This window comes from Falco punctatus (assembly GCF_963210335.1).
Source record: "Falco punctatus genome assembly, chromosome: 12".
Classification (NCBI taxonomy): Eukaryota; Metazoa; Chordata; class Aves; order Falconiformes; family Falconidae; genus Falco; species Falco punctatus.
In genome coordinates, this window is record NC_137592.1 from 14,603,644 (window position 1) to 14,629,395 (window position 25,752).

At 36.5% G+C, this 25,752-nt stretch overlaps 1 protein-coding gene across 3 annotated transcripts in view; it reads left to right on the forward strand.

The window, feature by feature from the left end:
* Window positions 1–25,752, forward strand: part of ZFAND3 (zinc finger AN1-type containing 3) — a 146,266-nt gene that overhangs the window by 27,582 nt on the left and 92,932 nt on the right. For 2 of the 3 annotated variants that reach the window (XM_080407882.1, XM_080407883.1), the window contains exons 2-3: window positions 7,489–7,529; window positions 9,453–9,479. In XM_080407882.1, coding sequence (XP_080264008.1) covers window positions 7,489–7,529; window positions 9,453–9,479 — 68 coding nt within the window. Of the gene's footprint in view, window positions 1–5,570; window positions 5,624–7,488; window positions 7,530–9,452; window positions 9,480–25,752 lie in introns of all 3 variants that reach the window. The other variant, XM_080407884.1, reaches the window with a different exon arrangement.

Below are 25,752 nucleotides of genomic sequence, written 5' to 3' on the forward strand. Positions count from 1 at the left end.
AGGCTTCAACTGACCAGTTTTAAACTGAGAATTTTACCTATTTTGTAAGCTAAAACTAGTTGTTTAGGTCAGGACGTTTTCCAGGACATTTCCTAGGGAGGTTTGATACATAATTAGCTGTTCTTTTAAGACAGATACTTTCTTGAGGTTTCTTTCAGCTTTTCTTTTTCAAGAATGTTTTATTATTTGGTATCTGTTACTGACCGTGTGATAAAAGGAATAACACAAATGGAATAGGTTTTTGAATGCCACTGATCAGTGGAGTATTGGAGTGTGATTTGAAGAAAAATATAAACTTGGTATGATTTCATATTGTAAATCTGAAGATGATGATTATGTTGTCATAGGGCAAAGTTAGTTATTACTTGCAGTGCACGTAAACAATAATGTCCTTGAGGAATTTGTGGTAGGTGGGTAGATGAGACATTTCAAATTTTGTTCCTACTTTACTGAAGGACTCTGGAAATTACTCTTGGACTCTGCTAATACTTAGTATTTCAACCTTTTTACTGTCCTTTAAATAGTAGGCTACACAACTTTGTTAAAAATACTTGCAGAGGAATGTTTGGTATTGCATTTTGCTGCTGAGATATTTTTTTTTAAAGAAAGTGTAGAGACATGTATTCATGGGACTGTGAAGCATTTAGCTTTGACTGGTGGGCAGCAACTTCGTAAGCCCAGCTTGAAACCCAGTTGAATCAGATCTAACAACCTGTCTTACCTAGTTTAGGTGCATTGGATTATTTGCAGTTTGTTGTGTGAATTGTTGGAGAACGCCTTAAATTGAAATGCTATCAGTGCTTTTGTGTCAGAGCCCATGGTACGTTTTTTAAGAGTAAGGAGCAACTTTTCTGTGTGTTTTCCTCATTTTCTTCTCTTAGTCTTGTGTATTTGTGCTCTTCTCTGGCATTACTGTCAACAAAACACTTGAGTGTCTTTGTATATTTAAAACATAAAAAGTGCTTCAGCCATAGAGCTTTAAAAGAATGCTTTACTGTAGCCACTGAAAAAAAATAATAAATCAGGATACTGCTACTTCATTGGGATGCGTCAGCATATCTTTTGAGTGTGGAAAGCTGCCAGAAGGGCATTGCACTAGTACACTGTGCTGTGCATAAAGTTTACCCTCCATTTCATTTCAAGTTGAGGTCAGGATGATGAAGTCCTTCATGAACGTGTGGCTCACTGAGGCATCCTTTTCAGCAGCTTAACAGAAATCTTGAAATGATATGTAACACTTAAATTGTTCATGGTGAAAATGAGGAGTCCAAAACCAGAATACTTGTATATTTTCCAAACAAAACCCCCTATAGTAGTAGTAATAATAAAATCTACTGATAACATTTTTCTAATTGCACTAGAATTCTTACCACTGAGTGTATGGGTATAGAACAGCTGATGAAGTAGAGGACATTGACTGCACTTGCAGAATGTTTAATTTCAGATTTTGGTTCACTTAAAAATCTTTCTTGAGTGTTTTTGAATATTTCTCGTTGCCAAGTTCTCTACAGGTCCATGTGCATTTGACATGCTCCACTTCTTTGTGGCAACTGTAAGGTTCTTGTTTTATATCCCCTTAGCAAGATCATAAATTAAGGATGATCTATAAATATCACATTTGCAGCACATATGAAATCAGTGAGGTGACTTCTGATTTAGAAAGTAAAATGGCTGTCTTCAGAAGCTAGTGTATGGCATATACAGAACTTTCAAAAGGCTATTGAGGGTCTCATTAACACAGTCTAATTAACCTCCTTCCTATACAAGGTGAAGTGTTATATGCTCTAAGCGAATGATGAAAAGTCTAAGGGAAATACAGAATTGGATCAATTTTCTTTTAATGATAAATAATCCTTCTAGTCTGGTTGGGTGAAAGTAAACATGTGGGCTATGAATTTGCTTTGGTTGTGTGCCAGGACTCAGCTCAGAATGAATTCTTCAGCACAGTTAGAAACCTTTGAAAATTGCTTTATAATGGAAATGGTGACAGACCATAAACTACAGTAGTATAAATGCATTGATTTAACATATGTACAGTTGACCTAAGTGGCCAAATACCTGAAACAGTGTGTGCTGAATGTATAGGGAGGAGGCTTCTCTGTAGTTTTAACTAATTAATGACACGATACATATTATGTTAATGTTTCTCAAACATATGACCCCTGACAATATTGGACAGGTATCATTCAAGTGCTAAGATATATTTCTACTGTAGTGATGCTGCGCTCCCACTCTTAATTGCTATACTGGAAGGTGACCAAGAAGCATTTAAGATGATGCGTTTAATCACCAATGCAATTACAGTGCCACTGAAGCAGATAAGTTTTCTTACTACGAAGTCATAGGAACTCTGAGTCATAAAGAATCATGCCCAGGTATGCTGGAAAAATTTGTTCCCAATAAAAATGCAGAATCTGGGATTTCACATACTTAATTAGCATCTGTGGTTTTAATATCTTAATATAGCATGCATGCATTAAGTATTTAAAAGCATTTTTTCTCCAAACTCCTTATTCTTCCATCCCCAAAAGAAAACTGAACAAAAATTATTTTCAAGAATGACTGTTATTCTGGTGGTGTTTCTCAAGCACTGAAATACATACCTGTACTAGAATCTTTACTTATTTTCACTCTGGTGCGGCTGTATGATTCTTGCTATTGGTGAGCATCTGCATTAATAATTCCAGGTCACTATTATCTTAAAAAGTGTGTGAGACATCCTAATATAGATGCGACTGGGCATTTTCTGTTGCCCTTTGGCATGTGTGTGGAGGTAAGCTAGTATTAGTTTTTAGAGTTTGTGGGTGTTTTTGTTGTTTTTTTTTTTTTTTTCTTTCCTCTTAAAAATGGGATGGGGAAGCTAGAAAGTGCCTGCTTGACAGTCTGCTGGAAAATGTAGAGTTCTTTTACAAAGTGTTTACTAGGTGTGCCTACCTATTACGGAGACTGAGTGTTCTGAGATCAGACTAATTTCTCTATACTACTTTTTAACTCTCTTTGCACAAAATTTCCACATGCAGTTTGTTCTTGAACCTTCAGATTGAGATTGTCTTTTTTAGATTCTGGCTATTCTGACCAACTGCTGTACATCAGAGTGGGGAAAGAAAAGCAAACTTCCAGTGAAGACAGAGTAGAATGTGTATTGATTTGGATGGTACGTCGCAATGGTATACTGCCAAATGGCAAGAAAGGAAAGGAATAATTAGTAGTGTAGAGCATAAATTTGAGTAAATAACTTTAAGTGCTTTTAGTGGAGTCGATAAGACCACACCTTTGTAAGAATGTAGTGAAATTACCTTATGAAAATGGAATCGGGCAAGCAATCTTTTCAGTTCTATTAATCAGTTATATAACATACTTCAATATGTATTGATATTTTTGATATTTAAGGCCTCTGGCTGGCTTTAACTCTGCATTATGCACCTTTAACCAGAGATGCAGATGTTGATCTCACTGAAGTGAGCACCTTATGGTGGTCTGCATGTGCATCTGTCTGAAGGCTCAGTTTCTTTTGCTGTGGAAATTTGTAGGCACTGCAATGCAAGTTAAGGGGTGTGGTTTTTATTTTTATTCTTACATGTCATTTATTTATTGCTTAAAGTATAATTAACTTCCAGGATTTCCCATTTCTGTAAATTTCTTCCTCTTTCAAAGTCACTGTGTCGTTGCCATGACTTTCATGGATGTGTTGTTAAGTGAGTGTTTTTGTTTGTTTTGTTTTTCTTTTGGCAGTGGAAGCTCTTCTAATGTCTACACTTGTTTCAGACTGAGCCTAGTGGAACTGTTGCATGCAGTGTTTTCATAGCCTCTGGGGTTTTCCGGCTGGCTTGGAGTATCTTCTGCTTCTAAATTGCACTGCCACTTGACCTTCTGAGTTATGCTTCACCTTGTGCCTTCCAATCTACATAATAATTTTTTGTCACCCTTGAGTTAAATGGTTTCTTTTTGACAGGTGGAAGTACCTTCAAATAGGGTTTAACTTTATATTCTGTCTCAGTGACAATACCATTCTATTTGGCTTGGTTTATGCATAAATATGAATGTCGTTCTGAATACCAGCTTAAATTAGGTACAAATGAAGATTGTAAATTATCAAGTATAAAACTTGCTTTCTAGGTATATTGTACATATAAAACGTATACTGTAGTAATTCTGGATTAGGTGCTGTTAAGCATGAAGCTGAATTTTGAGGGAAACCTGGGAATTACCTTAATAAAGTCGAGTTAAAGACTGTGGTGATTTGGTATCTGTTTCAGAAGCATGTTGAATATCCCCAACCAAACTGTGACAGAAAGGTGTAGAAATGTTGGGTGTCAGCCTAAAGACTTGTAGTCTAAGACATACAGTTCTCATTGCCAGGACTGACTTTGAATTCTAGCTTCACTGTGCCTTATTCATCTTTACACTCATGACTTTACTGCATATTCCTAGAAATCAGAACTGTATTGCTTTCCCTAGAAGTCACCTGCTTGAAGTAGAGTTGGCTGCTGTGACCTTCTCTGTCCTATGAAGTGGAAACTGAGCTGTATCGTGACCAGGACTGTTTGATGGTTTAGAACTTTTGCATGTTTCAAATAAAATTACCTCTAGAAATAACAGATACTACGAATGTATAATACATTTGAAAACGCTACTAGGAGCAAAGATATTTTGTATTTTGGTGTTCCTGCCTAGCAGTATGAGCTTTTGGTGAATGTTGGAGTTGGTAGGAAATAATCAATGTAAACCAGTGATGTGGTTCACATCTCTGTGGTTCACAGAGAAGACGGAAATATGCAGCTTTGGTCAGTGTCGAGTCAGATGAGAGAGCCCTTGTTTGCTGTAAAGAGAAGAGCCTAGCAATGAGAGAAGGGATTTGCAGGGTAACAGAGCTGTGAAACATATTTTACTTGACAGGCATTGACATGACTCTCAGATAACGCCTAGTAAGTTTGACATGTAAACTGTTTAATGCATTTTTGTTGTAAAGCTTTTGCTCTAATTAAATATTGCACTTTCAAAAAGGGGCCAATTGGTTGATCAACACTATTACTCTGTTTCTAATGAAAATGCCATTTTCTTAGTTGTAGTGTTGTGCTGATGGATCTGCATTGACATAAGTAACTGTGTAAAAGAAACTAAGAAAAAAAACGCTCTGAAAGTTTACATCCTCATCTTGCATAGCAGTATGAGACTGACTTGGATGTCTTGAAAAAGCATATAAAGGGATTGGAGAGAAAGTGATCCTTGAAACTCTTAACAGAGAGCTGAAGTTACGTTGCTCACAGGGTCACTTGTCCAATAGCACTGTCCTTTCAGAAAATCTGTTTTTTTGTGTGTTATGAGTAAATGGCAGCCTCTTTTCTTTTTTCACATAGCTGTATGTTTTGTGTGTGGTGTTTTCCATTGTTGGTGTGCTGATAAGTAAATATATCATATGAGGCTTTGGACTGATATTTTAGATATGATTGAGATGGTTGATTATACCACTGAAAACATTTGTCATTGCCCGTTCCAATGTCATCAATATGAACCATCTGAACTCTGCCTTTCTTTTTCTTTGCTGCCCCTGGGGTTTAATGGCTTTGCAGAGAAGCTCCTGCCTGGCATATTGAGCTGCTCCAGAAGGTCTAACCCATAAGCAGTGAGTACTGAGCTGCAGCACACTAATGCTGTAGGTGTTGACTCACCATGCTGTTTTTAATTGCAGATCTTTTGAAGGTAGATAATTTGTGCAACTGTCAACATAGATACTGAATTTTTGGGTATATACCAATTTGATGATGTATTTGTATGGCTACAAATGTTCTGCTTTTCTTTTCCTGGGAATTAACTTTTTCTCCTGTGCACATACTGTTTGCATTTAAAACTAGCTTTCATGTGTCTGTGGCTCTTGCTATAGCTGGCAAATGCTTATGTCTCTCATCTGCAGTCAACTGTGTTCTAGAATTCCTGAGCCTGATGTAAACCAGCTCTCAAATTTGCATGAATTGAAAAGCATCTGTAATGTTTCGATATGATTAATACTAAGATATGATTGACCAAGTCTGTATTTGCTTAGTTACTGGAAAGTCATTCAAAATATCCATTTGCAAACTTGTGGGGTGGGGGGGAGACTTCTCTAATTCTGGTAGGTGTGTTCATTTGTGATGTAATTGCTTTGGAAAAAAATGTCAAAACTTTTGTCTGGAGATAATAAAGTTTTGATTTTTATAATTTGTATATTGTAAGATGCAGAACTCATCTCAAAATTCCATCCACGTTTGACTGGAAATAGAAAACAACTCTTATGGTAGTCTCAATTGATTTTGTGTATGCATATTTCAAAAGATAAAGTTGCAATTAATTTGGCTAAATGATATGCTTCAGCTAAGGCTGCCCTGAGGAGACAAAAAAAGGTCTTGTGGGCATGGACAGTTTTGGTACAATCTTCCCTGTCAATATGTACTTTCAGACTTGCTCAGGATGGTGTTAATACTCATACATAACAGAGCTGATTTAGGAATGCTGAACAAATCAAATATTGGTCAGTGTGCACAGAAACTGGATTGCTTTTACTGAAAGACATCTCAGAGAGCTTGTGAGAACATTCTGCAGCTCACTTTGTTAAGGAGATGTGATGTTAGAAGAGAACTTTCCGTAAATGGGAGAACCTTTTTCTCCCATAGTATATTGCTTTGGGTAGTTTCATGGTAGCCCTAGAGAAAAGGCCTATCGCCCTAATTTTTTTTTTTTTTTTTTTTTTTTTTTTTGTGAGCCTGCTGATTTTGTGAGGGAGAACACTTGTGGCATAATTGCACAAACACTTTGGAGATATCTGGGAGGCTTAAGATATTCCTGTCGTTCTCCAGCTGTTTTTCTGTCAGCTGAAGGTTGCTGCCCTCAAAGTTGAGCCACACTAATGGATCATATGAACTGTCCTAGTCCATGTCAGTGCAGTCAGCCAAGTTATTTTAAATTACTGCTGGACTCAGCTGAGGGTAGTAATGAACAGCTTGAGGTAATAACTTCTTAAGCCATTCCAGCTAGACTTCCAAGAGCACATCTGTCTGTGTCTTTATAAGTGCAATACTTTAATCTCTCTATTGCTGTACCGTATTCAGGATTTGCCAGGACTGCAGAGCGGTTGCCAAGGGGAGTCTAATATTCAAGTCAATGTATTGGCTCTTCTTGTCTGTCATTGTTATCATATTGTGATAGAAAGATCCAAATGACAAGTATGTAACAAATACATAGAATGGTTAAGTAAGCTTATTTTCTTATATGAGGTAAATGTGTGGAAGTCATGTCTTGGAAGCTCTTTAAATTGGAAAGAGATTGCCATATGAAGTCTCTTTCCTCTATCCCTATTCTTAGTTCAGCCACTTCTAGCCACTTACTTTTGATTCCTAGCCGTTTAAGTTCTTACCCTCTCTGTACCCTTGCTTCATTCCCAAAAAAACTTCCATGTATTGATTAGAAGTATAATGAATTTTTTAGCTCTATTTTTTTTTTTTATTTTTGCCCCAGGTCCAGCAAGACTATGAATCTCTGTTCCAAATGCTTTGCTGGTAAGTGCAGTAAAAGGTTTTGTGTTTTTGTTAGATTATTGAAACCACATTGTTGGCATCTCCTTTAGGATTTGTGCATGGGTTTCTCTTCCTTCAGTGTGTATATGTAATCAGATTTTCCTCACTTTGGTGCTTCATTTGTTTACTAATCAAAAACGTCTTGTGTAAATGCACCAGTTGAATCTTGTTCTTGTTCTGGAATACCCTTGAAGTACAGAGCTCTGCTGTCAGCACAGCTCCTGTGCAGATGGTCTGGCTTTCAGAATGCATAAGTCTGAATTGTAATTTGGAGTTCTGTAGGATTTATTTTGTGATAAACTCTGAAATATATTATGGATAAAAAATGAAAAGTTGTTATAGAACATCCCTTGTTCCATTTCTTTTTAACTTGCAGCCCTTGAACATTAAATCAGCTGTAGTTCATCAGTAGGCTAATTCTAATTGCTACATATTATTTTCTTATTGCAAGGTGATTGCTACTGTTTAAAATGTTAGGAATAGCTATTGACCTTTTCCTGTTAGCATCTTCTATCTTTGAATTTCTGAAAAATTTTGTTTGTATTAGTATTGTAAACTTATTTTTAATTGTAATTAAAGTGCTGTCATAGATCCATAGATCATGATTGTTATTTTATCTTGGGGGAAACAGGTGCAATAGTAAAAAAATCAGATTTTTTTTTTAAGACTTCAAAGATTTTTCTGCGTGTTTTTTTGTTTTTTTTTTTTTTTTTTTTACAAAAATAAATTTTGACTTAGATTTCAGATCTTGGGTTCAGCATGACTTCATTAAACAAACACATGGGAAATAAAGATTGTCAAAGGCTGTTCAGAAAAATGATGCATGTATTTCTCTGGCTGTTTTCCAAAACAATGGATCACTGGAAAAGGGTATACTGAAGAAAGTTCAAGTCCTTTCTTGTACTCTTTCCCTACTGATCACAGAAACAAGATACTAGGTTTTTGATTTGACTCAGTACAGCTGTTATGTTCATATCAGCACTGTAAACAACTTCTGTGTACCTCAGAAATGTGGTTTTTCTGATCCTGAGATATCAGAATGGCCCATCCCTCATATTCTGAATTTAACAGAGTACCCAAAACTTCACTGCCAGTAGATGAGGCATTAAGCAAAGCATCTTTTATTTTGGTTTTACTGGGCATTTTTTGTTGCTTTGTTTGTTTTTAACATGAAGAAAAATTCTTGGCTGCTATTCTGTAATTCTCCTGACATGCCATTACCTCTGATCAAGTTCATTTTTTCTATTGTACAAAATGATATCTAAATATTTATGGGATTTTGGGCGTGGGGGTGGGGTAGGGAAGCTTGATTATTTAAAATTCTCAAGAATTTCCTTGCAGCCTGTTTATTTTAATGAAATAAGACTTTTAAAGAGTTTGAGTAACTTAAAAAGCTGCTGCTAGTTGGAACAAAACCAAGTATTGTAGGAAAAGGCAAATTTAATTTATGGTTTTTTAGATCTTAACTATGGTTCCTTTAACAAGTAGCACTCAAATAACCAGTTCTGTTTGAGTAGTAACTCAAAACCTCTCAATGTCATCGTTACAACATAAGTATCTTTTTTGTTTTTTTTCCTTTTTTTTTTGTGTGTAATATTACTCAAATATCTTTGTATATTTTTTTTATACTGGGCTTGCAGCCACAGTATTGAAATAGAAAGATTTAGACTCTTGTTTCTGTAAATTTAACCCCCACAGATAGCAAGATTTTAGGAAAGTAAGCTGTTGAAAGATGCTTTTCACTATTCCAGGCACTCCCAAAATACGATATGAAGGAATTTCCTCTTGTTTCTCTTTTAATATGGCAAGTTATTAATTCAAATGTATTGAAACAGATTTGTATGTAAGGGAAAATTGGGAATTATTATTTCTCTTGACCATCGTTTCCTTTCTCTTTTATTTTAGAAAAAAGAAATCCACACAACGAAAAAGGTTAGTGACTTTGTTAAATGACTGGTTTGATTTTTTTTTTTTCAGAGGGAAGGGATAGAATCTAGTCTTCTGTTGGTTTGTTTTTTTTTTTTTTTTTTAATTCATTTCAGACCCACAGCAGCAAAGCCCCTTACATTTGTGCAAGCATTACCTTTTTATATAGATCAAGGGAGAAGGGCAACAAGTCGGCAATAGATGAAAACGTTGTTGGGTTTACATTGCAATATGAGTTATGTGGAACCTTCCCATCTTTACTGTTTTTCCAGACTTTGAACTATGTACAATTTTGTAAATACGTGATCGTGAGCTCTTCCTTGCTTCTGCCCTTCCTCTCTTTCCCATTCCCTGGGAAAAACGGTCATAGTCTGATGTCTGTGATGTTAATTAGCACAGAAACGAAACAAAGGGCAATGGTCAGGGGCTGTCAGTTTGCCACCCTGTTTGACCAAACGCTTGTGGTTTCTAAATTTATTGTCAAGATAAATTCACTGAATTTTCACTCCCATTGTTGAAAGATGAAACAAACAGCAAAAGCAACCAGATTATGTAGCAGGGAGACTGGAATTCCTTGTTTTGACTATCTTTGTACTTTTTCTACAGAAATACTTTTCACAGGTTATAATAGAGACTAAGTTGTTCAGCTTTCTACGGTAAGAATGAGCTGAATACTGCACAGATACATGCAACCCTTTGCCTAGAAAAGCCCAATAATTCGACCTAGATCTAGGAGGTTCACTGAGCTCTTCTCTACAGCCACAAATCTGTTCATTTGCCACAGAGTAGTTCTTGGCTTGCACATGAAGGTTGATAAATACTGGAGAGGAACTTGAAGTTAGCAGTCGTCTTCGGCCTGCTTTGCCTCCCCTTTGCCCCATCTGCCTATTCCAAGAAGGAATACCCACTTTGTTTCATTTAAGACCTGTAGAATCAGTGAACTCTGAAAAGTTCAAGAGCCTCTCTGAAATAATTCCAAGTTAATTGTACTTCACAACATTGTCTCCAGTGCTGACCATGTGCTATCAATGCCTCAGTCTCCTGATACAGTACAAGTATAATCAATCCTACATATTAAATTGCTTCAAATAAATTTTCTCTTCAGATAGTTAAGGCATAGTTGCTTCAGACTTCCTGCACATCCAGAATACAAATGCAATAAAGTGTCGGTATTTTTTAAAAAAATCAGAGCATAGGCTGGTAAATGCAAAAAGGCAAATTACAGCCAGAGTATCTCCCTTGGTGACACCACATCTTTTCCTAATACTGCAACCTCTCGTTCAATATGGTGAACTGTGAAATCTGAATGATTAAAATGCAGGACAGTGGTAAGTGAAATTTTTCAAAAGTACTCTTTATTAATCTGTCTTTGCTGCTGTTAGGTTTATGGAAGCTTTAATATCATCTTCAGGTAGGGACATTGAGTACTTTGAAAAGCCACTTTTACAAAGTAGGCTCTTTCAGGCAGGAATTCTACATTCACAGAAACAACAGTTGGTACTTCAAAAACTCAATTTTAATTGGAACCTTTGTCACAGAACAAACTAATACAGAGTAAGAACAATTACTTAAATACAGAAAATAGTAAAACTAGACTTTCTATTTAAATCACCCAAAAAATGCTGTCTGCCTTTAATCCGTTTGATTCTTAGACTAGAAAGTTTAATTTGTGTTACTGTGCTATCAGCATTGGAAAGAGAGGTGCGGGAAGTGGATTTCAGCTTGTTTGGTAGTATGTGAAGCTGAAGGTAAGTGCCGTACTAGATGGTTTGGTGGAGAGGTGCACTTGGAAAACTGGAAAAAGACAAAATGCGTATTCATGGTTTTGTGAATCAATTTTATAGCCCTTCTGTCTGAAGGTGTAATTGAAACTTCTAGAGGTAGATGTCCATTTCTTTTCTTAATCCAGATATGCAATATTTACGATGATGTTCTGTGAAGTGCTAGATTAGCATCACTTGAGAAAATACTTAAACCATTTAACCCAATAATTCTCTGAGTTTTAGGGGCCTTGACTTTTAGTTTATTTTTATTTTTAGTTTGAAATCAAACACATTTTTTTTACATACTGGTATCTTGATGGGTAAAAAATATGGATTTTTTAATCTTCATCTATCAAGTAGGAAATCAGTATTGCTGGAACCATGTATGTATTTTCAATATTTACACTCAGCTCTATGCCAGATTATGAAATTTTAGAACTTCAATAGTATCTTTTATTCTCCTGAATTTGAAAGATCTCATAAGAGGGAGAAAAATAGACAGTCTTCTACATAACATCTGATTATAGAATTACTCGCTATTCTTTCTGTTTCTTGAATTTACTCAGATGTCTGACTGTAGAGTTATTTCATGTTTTTGTGCATCTTAACGCTTCTGCTTTGTTGCACAGACCTTTATTTTGTCATGCCTAAGCCATGCACAGTTTTTGGAATTCACAGAATTGGGGGTTTTATGTGACTCAGAGTCACTTGAGTAACACAATTTCCCCTTCTCTCAGGCTTTGTAAATCCTAGGAGCTATTTAGAATGCTGACTTCAGTGGCAGTAATAACACCTACTGTAAGCATGAGGTGGCAAAAATCAGCATTCCTGCCTAAATAGATTTTGCTGTTAATCAACTGTTAACTTGATCTTCAGGCAAGCTTTCAGCTTGCTTACTGGAAACCTTTTCAACAGGTCCATCTTGCATGTTGCTAGTTCATATTTTGTTGTCTTTGCTGTATCCTGTTGTATGACACATGACAAATTATGCTTTATTCAGCCCTGCTTCATAAAGTTTTCATTCCTAAAGGAATGATTAAATATGTTATGCTTGCATTTTCCATATCCTTGTAATTTCTTGTGTGGATCCACGTCTTAGTACTTTGCTGAAAAAGCAGCAGGCATTTTCAGAAGTTTGAAAACAGTACTAAGGACTAATCTGTACACAAAATGTTTCTTTTTCAGTATAGTATTCCCTTTGTTGGCTCCTGATGGAAACTGGTGCCTCAATTTGTTGCTTCATTAAGCTAGAATTTGTTGCTGTATTCATGTCTGTCTTTGTATTTTGAAGTACATGGACTGCTTGGTACAAAGACCAGGACTGACTGGCTAGCACTTGAAAGTAGGGAAGCTTCTTCTTCAACTTCTAATACACAGTCAGGCTTGCAGATAAATAATTCTTGGAAAATTGTATAGCTGGTTACAGTGGTAACAAAGATATTTCTAATTTCTAGAGTAATTACTAATAAAGAACTATAACATTCCAGATATAAACACAGATATTGTTCGGTATACGTTTAATTTCTTCAACTCTATGCCTAAATAATTTTTGTAAGTGGAAGGCTGGCAGGGAAAGGATGTCTTATCATAATTGATAAACTTGAGATGTATGCTAAGTTGGAGAAAGACAATCACCATGAAATGGAATCAAGAAAAATAATTGGATAAATTACTTTAGTTTGACTTATCTTACTTATCTGTAAGCTTGATTTGCACTGCTGACCCCAAAGATTCTCTTTACTCTGTTAGTATGCATTATTCTGTGGCTTTAAAGAAAAATGTAAAGAGCTGAGTAATAGCTCTGTTTGGGTTGTTAGAAGAGGGCAATATTTTATGGAAGGATTGGAAAAGGATTTATATGTATTTAGTTGACTCCTTTTCCCCTAACGTGCCTTAAAGGTTTGGAGAGGAAATACAAATTAATAGAAAATGAGTTTATTCAAGCATAGTTGTATTATCTAAGCTTAGGACTAATTGTTTTTCTTCTGTCAAAAATAGTACCATCAACGAAATTATGCAGCATAGTTACGGTACATGTTGCAAGTACTCAGTATATACAGAACTGGAAATATGGGAGAGAAGGACACCTGAAGCTTTCTAGGTTTGCTGGAGTGTGCAGAATTTTAGAGATCAATTGTAAAGGAGGCTAGTATAATACTGAGGGGTCCACTTTTCTTCTGTCTATACTATCGTGGCATGGAAGTTGTGGAGTGCTTTGTGGCAACACCAATATGATTTTGCTATGCGTTATGTAGAAAGACGTTCCAGATGCTGTATAGAAGACACAACCCTCACCTGCCTGGGACCTGGCTGTGTAAAGGCGTTGTATGCACAGCAGAGCAATGTAGAGTGTGGACAGGGCCAATTGCTCAGCTGCTGGTTTGATCTGCTCAATTATTTTCTTCTTTATCTCCTCCTTTGTCTTCCCCCTTATAAAATAGTGGGAAGGGGCAAGCACTGGTGGAGGACAGACCCATGAAGTATTTTTATTTTTGTACAGTTGTTAGTGGAAGAAAGAGAATTTCTTTCACAGCTGGCACTCAAATGTTGTATATTGAGGTAGGACAGTTTTTTGTTTCTGACTACTACTAACTTCAACTTAGTAGGGCTTTTTCCAGTCACATTTGAAAATGTCTTTTCACCAACAGAGTCTAGGAGAATGGAATGCCTTCTTAATTAAGAACTTTAACATTTTACAGTCAAACCTATCAACAAACTACCCTGTGGGGCATTAATGGCAGTTTCATTGGATTGCATCTTGCTAAATTCATAGTCTAGTGGTCTGGGGCTCATTTGTTAAAAATATGAATTACACTCAAACAAAAATAAGACTGCTTCTCCATACTGGGTACCTGAAAAGATTGCCAAAAAGTCCTGATGTACTTTTTTCCTCTGTCTTAACAAGACAACACTGATGTTTTCCATGTGTTTTCTTTTTCTTATCTCAGGGGACTGCCAGTCCCATTTTACAGACTGATCCACACACAAAGAGCTCAGCCCTTTTTTGTCTCAGACTTGATTATTTTTAGTTTTTCATTGCTCTGTTTTCTTCTTTATGGTAAAGCCAGTTTCTTTCTATTTTGTTACTATCTTGTTCACCTTCTAACTCATAACCTTTCCAAATGACTCGTTGAAACACCAGCTGTAATTTAGTCTCTTGTGTATAGGTTCTCTGATGATGTAAAAAAAAATGTTTATAAATATGACTTGATTACCATGATGTTTGCACATTGCCAGCATGAAAGCATAGTTACCTATTTGAAATGTGCAACCCATAGGCTTCATTTATTAAATTTTTTTGTAACTCCATTCTCCTATAAATGTGTGCATAAGATAGGAGAAGGAATGTTTTTCTTTTTTCCCCATTTAGCCATTTGCTTGATTTATAGAAAAGTCTGTGTTCTGTGTATTTGCTTGTTTGGAAACCTTCTGTAGTTTATGGAGACACTAGTGATTTGTTCCTTAGCCTCCCTGTGGAGTTTGTTCCATATTACAATCTAATTCCATGTCCGTGTCGTGCACTCCTGAGTTGTTAATTTGTACATTTCAATGCAGTTTGTTTCATCGTGTTTTTGTAATCCAAACTGAATGTAACGAGCTGTGTGCTTTGGGGACCCAGCCTTGCCTTGCCAATTAGAACAAGTGGTTACTGAGAGAGAGCATGTTTTAAATAAAACATGGCACCTCTGTGTGGGACCGGCAGCCTTTGGGGAATAAAAGAGGATGTTTTAACTCTTTCTCTCTGAGAAGAGAGGTCAGTATCAGTGAGCACATTTTAGAAACATTGAACTCATTCCTTTGAGATACATGATGCAGGTTCGTATTTCATCTTGCAAATAAAATTTAGTTTGTCATTGGAGATGTATTATGCAGTACTGCATGCAGAGTATTTAGGAATGCACAAGGATCTCTCTTGAGCTGACCGCATGTTTTCTAGGATTCTAATCGCTAACACCACAATGAAAATTGTGCAGGACTAGCAGCTAACCTTTTTCTTTTCCCCTTGTACTGCTACCCAGGAGGCTGAGGTAGGACAGTAAGAGTGCCGGGTGGTAGAAGAACTAGTGGCAAAATGTATTTTACATGGGAAGCATCTAGAAGCAACACTTATTAAATAAAAGCATGAAGTTTATGTGCTAGGTGACCGTGAGGAAGGGCTCATTGTTATTCTACCATTTTTAGTTAGCTGTGGAAGTGTGCCTCTGTGACCATCAATATTTGTGATTGTTACAGAAATTATCCAGCATTCTGCTGATCTTTATGCTAACTAAATTTCCTGGTGAATTCAAGCAAGACACAGCAATAATTTTAGAAGAAGCTAACTCTACTTTAGCATTTTCCTTCTATTCCAGCCCCAACAATGCCTTTCCTCTCTCCACACTCTCACTTGGATGTTTTACATGCTTGTTCATCTTCAAAGGGAAGAAGTTACTGTCCACCATCACCTTTCAGCTAAGGACACTGAGAAAGAATTTAGGCAAACAGTTGTGGTGACTGACTCGGAGAACATTTCAACAGTCCTTGCACACACAACCAAGGCAAGACCAAGAGAAACCTCCCTTGGGAAAACCTTTTAGTTCAGCAGCGGGATGTAAGGGAAGAATAACTGCTAAGGTGATATAAGCTGTTAGGTAAGCAGGTGAATACGACAAATGTGATCTGATAATAGAAAAAAAATGTAACTAATGACTTTTCAATTGTCTATCGATTTTATATGAAAGGAATGTGATCTAGCAGCTAGACAGCTAGCTAGGAACTCGAGACTCAATTTTGTTTTCACAGTCAATGAGCATTTCTTTGTGATGCTAGATAAGTCACTTTTTTTGTCTTCCATTTCTGTTCCTCATCAGTTACTCGGAGATGGTATTTCCCTGCTTCACTGGAATGTTTGTAAAGGTAAAATATGTATGATGTTCAGTACAGTAGCAATGGTCATCTAAGGAGCTGAGGTAAATCTAGAGCCCTTTCTTGGGAAACAAAAGATCATTTTGAGAAACAACATCTGTATTTTCCAAGTCAGCTTGAAGTAAGCATGCCATTAGCACATATTGGAGTAAATTACAATTTGTCTGTCTTCAATGGCAGTCAAGGCTCTCGGGCTGAGTAAATTGCCCAGACTCTGGGATAGAAGCTTGATCCTCTGGTTATATGTATAGGAGATTGATACCCTACCCTCACCCCCCAACACTAGCATAGTGTTAGTGCAGGAAATTAGAGTAACAAATTAGTGTCAGATCTTATGGAGGAAGAAGACAGTTTTATTTCACAAAATCTGTATTTAAGTTGATTTTGTCTATTTTTATTTTCACACCCATATAGTCACAAGCCCCAAGATGCACGTCCAAGTAGTCTGGCCAGCATAACCTTTGTGCAACACAGACAACAAGGAGCTCTGGCTATCGAGCCCTCGCTATGGTGAAAAGCTGATTTTGGACTTGCCTTTTATAGCCTTCAGTAGTGGATGCTGTGAGGGACCTTTTGCTTCTTTCTTTTGTCTTAGCCCTCATACGTTTTAGGCAAAATTCTGGTATTTCAGTTCTCTTCTTTCCCATATGTGGCTGTTCTACAGTTGCAGTTCGGTTCTTCATTTTCTTCACACTTATCTTTTGTTCAGTTTGTTTTTCTTAATTTGAATGAAACCACACTGCACTATTGAAATTAATACATACCATGTCTTTTAAATCCCTTAATGCTGTTTTTGGGGGAATCTGCAAACATTCCAGTCATTCTTTATTCTTACCAGTCTTCATAGATCTATTACAAATCCTATATGTTCTCACAAAGTTAGTCACCAGAGGGCAAACTGCTCATGCAGATTTAGTCAATACAACTATAACTTTAGCTTTTTAAAAAAAAATCATCCCAAACTATTGCCTATGAATGAGTTTACATGTAGTATTAATTAGATGGAAAGTGAAAAGTATAATGACTCTCTTCAGATAAGATACAGAAGTTAGTATTTTACATTGAATGAGAGGGAATTTTTATGTTAACATTTAAACTGTTTGACTAATTTGCACACTTCGGGGGTGGGGTGGGTGGGGGGACAGAAATTCCCCTTTAGATAAAATTTGCTATTGTGTTCACATTAAAATATCACTTAATTATTAGTCAGGGAGAATACTAGTAGCTTAGAATAGTTTCCAGCAGGAATCTGTCTTTAATCTTAATTGTGAGTAGATGAATCTCTGTAATCGAGGGGGTTGGGGGTGGGGGGGAGAGGGGACAAATCTTATGCTGGAGATCACAAAGCCTGCAGTACTGTAGATAAGGCCTGCCTTGAAAAGTTAACCAAAGTAACTGCATGTCTAGTAACAGAGTGTGCAAGATTTTGTTCCCTTCCTTTGCAGGAAGCATAGATTGTTGACTGAAGATTTAGGAAATGACTAGACAGGTTACAGTGCCATAATAATTAATCCATTCTGTGTGTATGCATTATAACTGTCTTTTAATTAAAGTAAAAGGAGCAAAGGGTACAGGAAAGTGTAAGATTACTGGCCTGATCTGGTTTAGATCACAGGTCATTAAATATCATCTAGGTAAGCTATGTTTGCTGAAAATGTCTCCTTTAAACAGATACCCTGTCCTGATATGAAGACACTGCGGGTTCTGTGTGCACCATGGGTGCTAGTATTTCTAATGAATAACTGCTCTTGCAATTAAGTAAGAAATAAAGTACATATTTTTAATTGCAACACTATAAAGATGTTTCCACAGAATCGTACTCTCATTTATTGTACTGAATAGGAAGCAATATAAGACATTGTCATGACCTATATCGTTTTCCTACAGCATTTGCACATTGACCTGAACAGACAATAATTATTTTCTTTATAGAATTTCTTTAGAGAACTAATTAGCCCCCCAGTACGTTAAGAAAATAATTTACCATCTTGATATTTCTGTGAATCAAGGTGGTGATATTCTTGTTCACTATACATTGACATCTGTGCTTTAGATTCTTATCTAACATTCGCAGATACTGGATATCAACTTTGCAAAGCCTTGGGACGATAGTTCTTTCTTAATCTCTCTCCCCCAATGCATATAATTTTATGATGCTTTAAATGATGAATTCACAGGTCTCCCTACCTTTATGGAACTGCAGGGGTATTGAACACTTCTGCTAGTGGGAACCCAAGATTACCTATTTGAACATCCTGAAAATAAATAGTAGTAGTAGGAACTTAGAGAAGTCATGTAGGAATTCTGTGGCAAAGACAGTGGGTAAAGTTCTCGTCATATGTTTTGAACATCTTTCATTCTACTCAATTAGCAAGTTAAGGGTCCTCTAAAGGTGAATTTCTATGATTGTTTGCATGCATTATGAAAATAATTTTAAATCAGATAAAGAGGTGAGATCACAAGTGTAAAAAATAAAAATACTAGTACAGACACTGGTTTCAGACTGCTTGACATTTTGAGCTTAGTGTAGGACCTGGCCATCCTGCGATGCCATCTCCCCATCCCTCTGGTATAAATAAATTCTGCTGTGTGGAACTGTGACTGTTACTCAGCCAAAGAATTTGAAAACCATGAGTCAGGAGTGTTGACTCTGAGCTGCTGGGCTGTAATCAGGTCACAGATTGGACCCAAATGCTCTTGTCTCACTTTGGATCAGAAGTGCTGAAGCTGAACAAGCAGTCTAGTCATAGTCTTCTACAGAGTCCACCTTCAGAGGCTGCTCTTTTCTTGTTGCAGCAAGAGGAGAGCAAAATAGCTCTGGTAATGGTCTTCAGAGCATACTGCAACATTTTTTTCTCTCCTTTGCATTAAGACTTCTCATGGGGTGAATTTGGAAGGAGACTGCTTTGTGTATTTTTAAATGCTAATGTTACCCACAGCACTGAATAAGTGAACACATAAATTTCATGATGAACAAGGTTAATGAACTCAGTGTGTAAGGAAGAAACAGTGGAACTTTCTAAACTTTGTTTCGTATTTATATATATTTATATACATTAGCAATTCAACAAAATTGGTAGCATTTTTATTTGATCTCAGTTCCTAAATAACAGGAGCTTTTCTATTTTGGGATTGGGGCGTTTCTGCCCAGCTTTGTGGGAAAGTTCCCATATAAATGGAGAGTAAGTACAAACAGCCAATAGGTGCCTCTGGAGAGGGGGTTATAAGCATTAGAAATGACCAAAAGTGTTGTGTATATCAAATGCGTCTAGGTTGCTCAAAGTGGACTTGGTATTCATTTGCTTCCAGTTAATTTATCTGAGATGAAGTTTGCAGTGAGTGAAATCAGCAATAAGAGACGCATTTCTTAATTGGTAATTGTACAAGTTACAGGCTTCGCCCTCTTAACTAAGCACAGTGATTTTTTCCCTTCTGTCCGTTTTTTTTCTTCAGAGTAGGAAAAAAGACTCCTCCAATGCTTTAGATAGTGTCAGTGGAGGTAAATACCAGAGTCTGGCTCATTTCTAGACTGAAAATGAAATATATTGTGCTGTCTGCCATTGTGTTTTAGCAATGTTTAGTATAGTGTTACTGCCCTTAATAGATGAGCTTTCATTCACCTCTGACATATCCTGCCCTGCAATATGTGAAGACATAGAAAGCTGGTCCTACTGTGGGTGAGTGCAGTCTTTCACCATGGCATTTTCTGTGCCTCAGCAAAGTCCATGCACCTCTTCAAGTCCTCAGCGGAACTGCTGTCTGCTGAAGAGCTTTGAGCAGCAATTTAAAAGCTAGATTTTACAATGCTGGCTTTTTTTTTTTTTTTTTTTTTTTTTTTTTTTTTTTTGAGACTCACTAGTATTTAGAGAAAATTGTGATAGATATAAATAATCCTAGAAATGCAGAAGCATTTAAGGGATGTGGATGTCTCCCCAGTTGACAAAGGTAAGTTAATGTTTAGAAATACCTCAAATATTAGTCTTTATTCTGCACCATTGCTGTTAGTGTCTGTAATTATTATTTTAAAAGAGTTAAAATAATTCTGTAAGTGAAAACTTTTAACTGTAAGGGTTTAATTTAATATAGATGTGGCAGTCGCTTCTTTTGATAAGCAGCACATGAAAGTTATAGTTATAGCTGCTGCATGACTGCTGCTAGTCAGAGGAAACTGGATGGGTTCCAATGTGGATATCTTTTTTTCAATTCTTCTAATTGGGCTCTTGAATCTGTGAACAACTGAACTGAAAAGTGTGTCTCTGAAACCAAATTCAAGATGGCTGGCTGTGTTCCCTGAGTCAATGTATATGGTAGCTGTGGGGAGCAGTAGGTCCTCCAGTGCATTTCAGTCCATTTTCTTTTTTCTTTTCTTTTCTTTCTCTCTTTCTTTCTTTCTTTCTTTCTTTGAAAGGGTCTTGGTGTGTGTGCCTCAGTTGGGATAAATATATAGGAATATTCATCAAACAGCCTTAGAAATGAAGAGCACTGGAAGCTTTTGTAACACAACCTGTTTTTCTTGGTGGTAACCAAAAGAGCTTTTTTGATGTAAAGGTCAGGTTGCGTGTATTTGTTCTCACTTGAACTCTTTTTGACAGAACGAAAGCTATTTTGCTCTTGATCTATAAGATATTTACTGTGAGTTAGTACTGCATAAATATCGGACATTGTGAGCAGCTCTGTGTTCTGCTGACCATGCCCTAGTAAATGGTGAAAGGAATTCTAAGATTTTTTTATTGGGGCTTTTATGTAGGTATGATAACAAAGTACAGAATGTCCATTTACAGGAGAGTAGAAGTAATTGTTTTGTTTTTAACTTGAAACTGTTTTCTCTTCCACACAGCCAGGTCCAATAACTCCCTGTAGAGAGAGAATGAATAGTCAGTTGTGATGCTTTCCATACACACACCTGAGCCTGAGAAATTAAACCATGCTTTAACTGACAGGGAAGGGAAACTTGCGGCTCACTCGCTTTTGACTTCTGAAGATGTTGTCAGGACTTGAGAGTATCTCCTTTTAGGAGACTGCAGAAAATGAAGTACTAAACCACATATACTATTATGGCATCTTGTTCTATAGTTAGGCTTACCAAGGTACTCAAATGAGAGTCTGGCTGCTTTAAAAAAAACACGTTAAGCAGATAATCTTGCTGATACGTGGACACATAATTTCTATAAATTCAAATTGAAGATTATTTCTGTGAAGAACAAGAACAGTTTGTAACCCTTTCTGCAGTTTAGTAAAATTGATCAGAATCAATTTCACGGATTTTATGTAAGAGTTTAGTTACGAAAAAAAGTGATTCTAAATGTTTCAAAATTTGGAACAGATTTTTAATATATTTACCCATATAAAGGGTACTTTATATTACCCATATAAAGGGGTGTGATGGTGGCATTTCAAGGCTTCTGTTATCAAGCAGAAGTCTTACATCTTCTTAGACTATACTTGAGTTGTGCCAGATTAAACACTCTTGTCTACATAGGTTTCTAAATGATTTTCTTTTGTGTATAGAAAAATACTGAAGTTCTTTATCAGTTTCTCTTCCCTATGGTGGTGTTCTGTGAGTGTCAGGAATAAAGTAAAGATCTCTTAATCTGGACCATATTTCTTGTGTGCATACATATTTAGTGGGGAACCAAGCTAAAATGTTGGTCTATGTTTATATAAATGTAAGCACACAACCTGTATTTTTATAAGTATATACATTCTCTTAAGATATATGCTGTATATTTCATGTAAACATTCTGAAGTAACTTTTTACTCTGAATTGTATGTTAAATATTTCCCATTGTAAAGTTACTTCACTTAGAACTCTTTTTAACTTGTCACATTCCTAATCAAAATAATCCTTTAGAAACTGAAAGACCTCAGATGTGCCTAACCCCACGTACATTTGTTTGGATCAGCTAGCTTTTATCTGCTAGGTGCTGCAAAGGAGCAGATGAGGCATGAAGTCATAGAAGTCACTGGCTAAGCACTTGTATGGAAATACTAAACTGTCTCTAGTTAGAATAACCTCTTCTGGAAGTGCAGAGGAACAGTTTTTTAAATTTTGGTTTCTTTTAATTATTTTAGTGATTAACATAGAATTGTGAAACAGTAGGAATGACAGTTATCTTCCTGACCTTTTTGCTTTAATCTGTAAACAGAGGCATTGGGAAGGAATATCCTGCTGGATGTGACAGTCTGAAGCAGTCATTTTTACTAACAGTAGCAGCACCTCTAAATAAATACCAAGCATGTCTTAAATTTAAAAACAAAATAAACAAAACAAAACCAACAAAAAACCAAAAAAAACCCACGCAACAAAAAACCCAAATCCAAATCATTTGAGGTAACTTCATATTTCACCACATAATAAATTTTAAGTTCCTGTATTTGTGAACTTTCTATTAAATTCCAGGTGGCATTCAGATGTATTCCTACACTATGAATGGACAAATAAGCTAGCAAACAAGAAATGTCCAACAAGACAGGACAAATACTAAGCTTAATTATATTGTAAATGCATGTGGATGTTCTTTAGGTTTTTTTAGTTAACAAAAAGTGCTAAATTTCATGTTTAAACGTGAACAGGACTGAGAATCAGTCTTTAAACTTGATCACAGATTCATAAAACATTTTGGTTTAAATCAGTCTTTTGTGAAACAGGGTTAGCTTAACATTTACTAAGTTTTAAATCTGACAATTCATTCTAGAGCTGCCAGGTTAGAACCAATTTTTTCCATTTCTCCTTTGCTACTGAAATTCTAAGGAAATCAGGACCTGAAAATTGCAGAAAGGTGTAAGCGAGTGTGGGATGGTGTTACTGAGCACGTGAAGAAATCCTGTGTTCTGTTCTGCATTTTCCACTAAGTCTGAGGCAGAGTAGCTGTAGAACCCGTATAAGCATCTGACTGCAAGAGCTGAGATGTTTGCTGGTTTCTACCCAGCCTTCCTTTTTGCTTAGCCAAAAGGAATTTGATGTTCTTCAGCTTTTAGACTGTCAGTAGAAGCCCTTTAGCATGCAGCTTAGTGTATGTCTGGGTCACCTTCTGCCCTCCCTGATTCCGCGTTCTGTGTAAGGCTAAGGGGTGGTTGGGGGGAGAAGTTACAGTAGCATTTGCTGTGTCCAAAACTTTTTTTTTTTTTCCCCTCTCCCTTGTATTAGAAAACATTTGCCTTTTTGAACTGTGCCTCATATTGCATACAGCAAAAGGCTGTGTTCTATTAAGGATGTGGGCACCGTTACAAAACACTGATTCCTGCATAAGTGGGTTATCGAAGGGAAAGTTTCCTGTGTTTTGACTGCACTGCAGCTTCCAGATGGAGCAAGGTTGAGTGAAACTAGTAGCAAATTACTGTTGTGACTTTTTTTGACCTGTGCTGTTCTGGCTTTCTAGGTACAACTTTATTTGCTAAAGCCTTTCTATGGTAATATTTAGTATCATTTATTAAATAGAGAATTAACCACGAAATTCAACTCTATATTAACTGCAGCTCATTTTCTGCCTTTTGCTCAAGGGAAAGCGAGTAGGAGGCTTCCTGCCTCTCTTCCCAGTTTTACTGCTGATTAGGGAAACTGAGACTATAAGAGTTAGGGTTTTTTCTGCTATATAAGTTTGTGCAGCAAGGTATTAACAATCTTTCAGTTGGGCCCAGGTCTATTAGTGGGAATATACAGTGGTATGAGAATGAAATTGTTGAAAATTTTATGCCTCCATGACCTACTGTAGAACATTATCCTGCTGTAATGTTATTAAGTCATTTTTCATCTCCTTTTAAATTAACATTGACGTTCTATTACTGGATTTGTTCTTCTCTTCAGATTGGAACATAAAGGAAAAAAAATCTTATTGCTGGAATGTTAAAATTAATTGTTTGATAAGGTGTACCTTGCTTGAAGTGGAATTCTAGAAGGATTATAATGTAAGATCAATCTCTGCTTTAGGTTTACTTTTATGTTGGAAAAAGTCCTTTTGGAGCATTCAGGGCATCAGGAGAATGCAGGAAGTAGGGATGCATTGAAGTCATAGTGAGAAAGGGCAAACTGCAGAAGAAGAGAGACCCATGCCCATCCATGCTGATATTACAAGGGATAGTAACTCTGCCTTTAGTAAGCATTATGTCTTTTCAGTAACTGCCTTGTGACACTGTCTGCTGTTTGGTGATGTGAAATTCATGTGATGTACAGAGAGGTGGGAAAGCTGTTTGCAATTGTCAGTCCTGGTAGTTGGGGTATTTTTGTTTGCTTGAAAAGAGCCTTTTTTGCAAAACTGGATACAGGTTTGGAGCTGGTATTTTACAAATGCTTTCACTATAGATTTTCACTCTGATTCAACTTGGGTCAACCCTAACTAGAAGTTATTGATAAGGAATTTATGTTTGTCTATGGAAGCCAAATTGGCTTTATAATCCAGTTTCTTTTTAATACTTTAATCAAAATTTCAGAATACTCTAGGTGAAGCATGTGTTCTTAACTTTAGGAAAGATATAGATCTATAGACAGAGCTGGAGTGTTCAACATAACCAGTAAGAGTTTGGGGTTGGGGAAGTGGAAGGAAGTTCTTTGTTCTGCTTTTAAGATATCACCACCCTACTTGGAAATTTACAGTTCTTCAGATGAAGCTTAGGCATAAATGCAGGTCAGCTGGTATTTGACAGAAGTGGTGGAACACAGACTTCTACCAAGAGGGATGATGTGTGCAAGGAAAAGAACACTTCCACAAAAGGGGGTGGGTGGGTGGGGGAAGGTCAATGGCAGATAATTCACTATTCAACAGCCTTGGACAGAAGTACTCAATTTTCTGAGAGTTTTTAAATTTCAGAACCTGTTATTATATTCATTTGGCAAGTGATGATATGCTTTTACTGTTTTGTATTTGTTTTGGTTTTTTCTCCTGGTCAGCAACACATGATAGCTGAGGAGGAGGAAAATTATCTTCAGTTTGTTTTGTGGGACAGTTGTGTTTTTCCAGGAGTTTTTCTAGTGTCTTGTCTTCTGCTTGCTGTCTTCTAGAGTGACAGCAGCATCACATAGGGTTTATATTTTTAACACATTTGGTTAAAGTTAATGTCTTCAAATTATGTTTGTCTGGCTCAGATATAAAAATAAACCCAATGTGAAGTAAATTTTGATAATTTTCTGCCTAAAACATTTTAAATTGGTACAAATTGGTGGTTAAAGTAGTCATGATTGGCCAGAGAGGTAAGTTGAGATTTGAAAGTTAGGGTTAGAGTTAGCTTCTTTCTTCTGACCCATATTGCTGAAATTTAGATGACGAAAAGGATAGTTGGAAACTTTTCTGCCAAAAGTCTGTGTGTTTCACCTGTCTGGCTGTAATGGCATTTATGAAGAAGAAAGCTTTGGTTTGTTGGAAGCCATAAACTAGTGAAGTAAAACCAGTTTGATCACCTAGTCCATCTGCAGGTGATACAAGATTTCTGATTACTTTTGGTATATCATATGGGCTATAGAAATTGCTTTGAGGGTAAAAGGCGAGTAAGTTAATGGAATTGCTTCATCTTTACAAAGAACAAAGGGAAAATGCTCATTTTCCTGATGTCTACCAAATGAAGTGCCAAGAGGAAGTGAAATACATACACTTAAAATCTGATTATCGCTCTGCATGAAA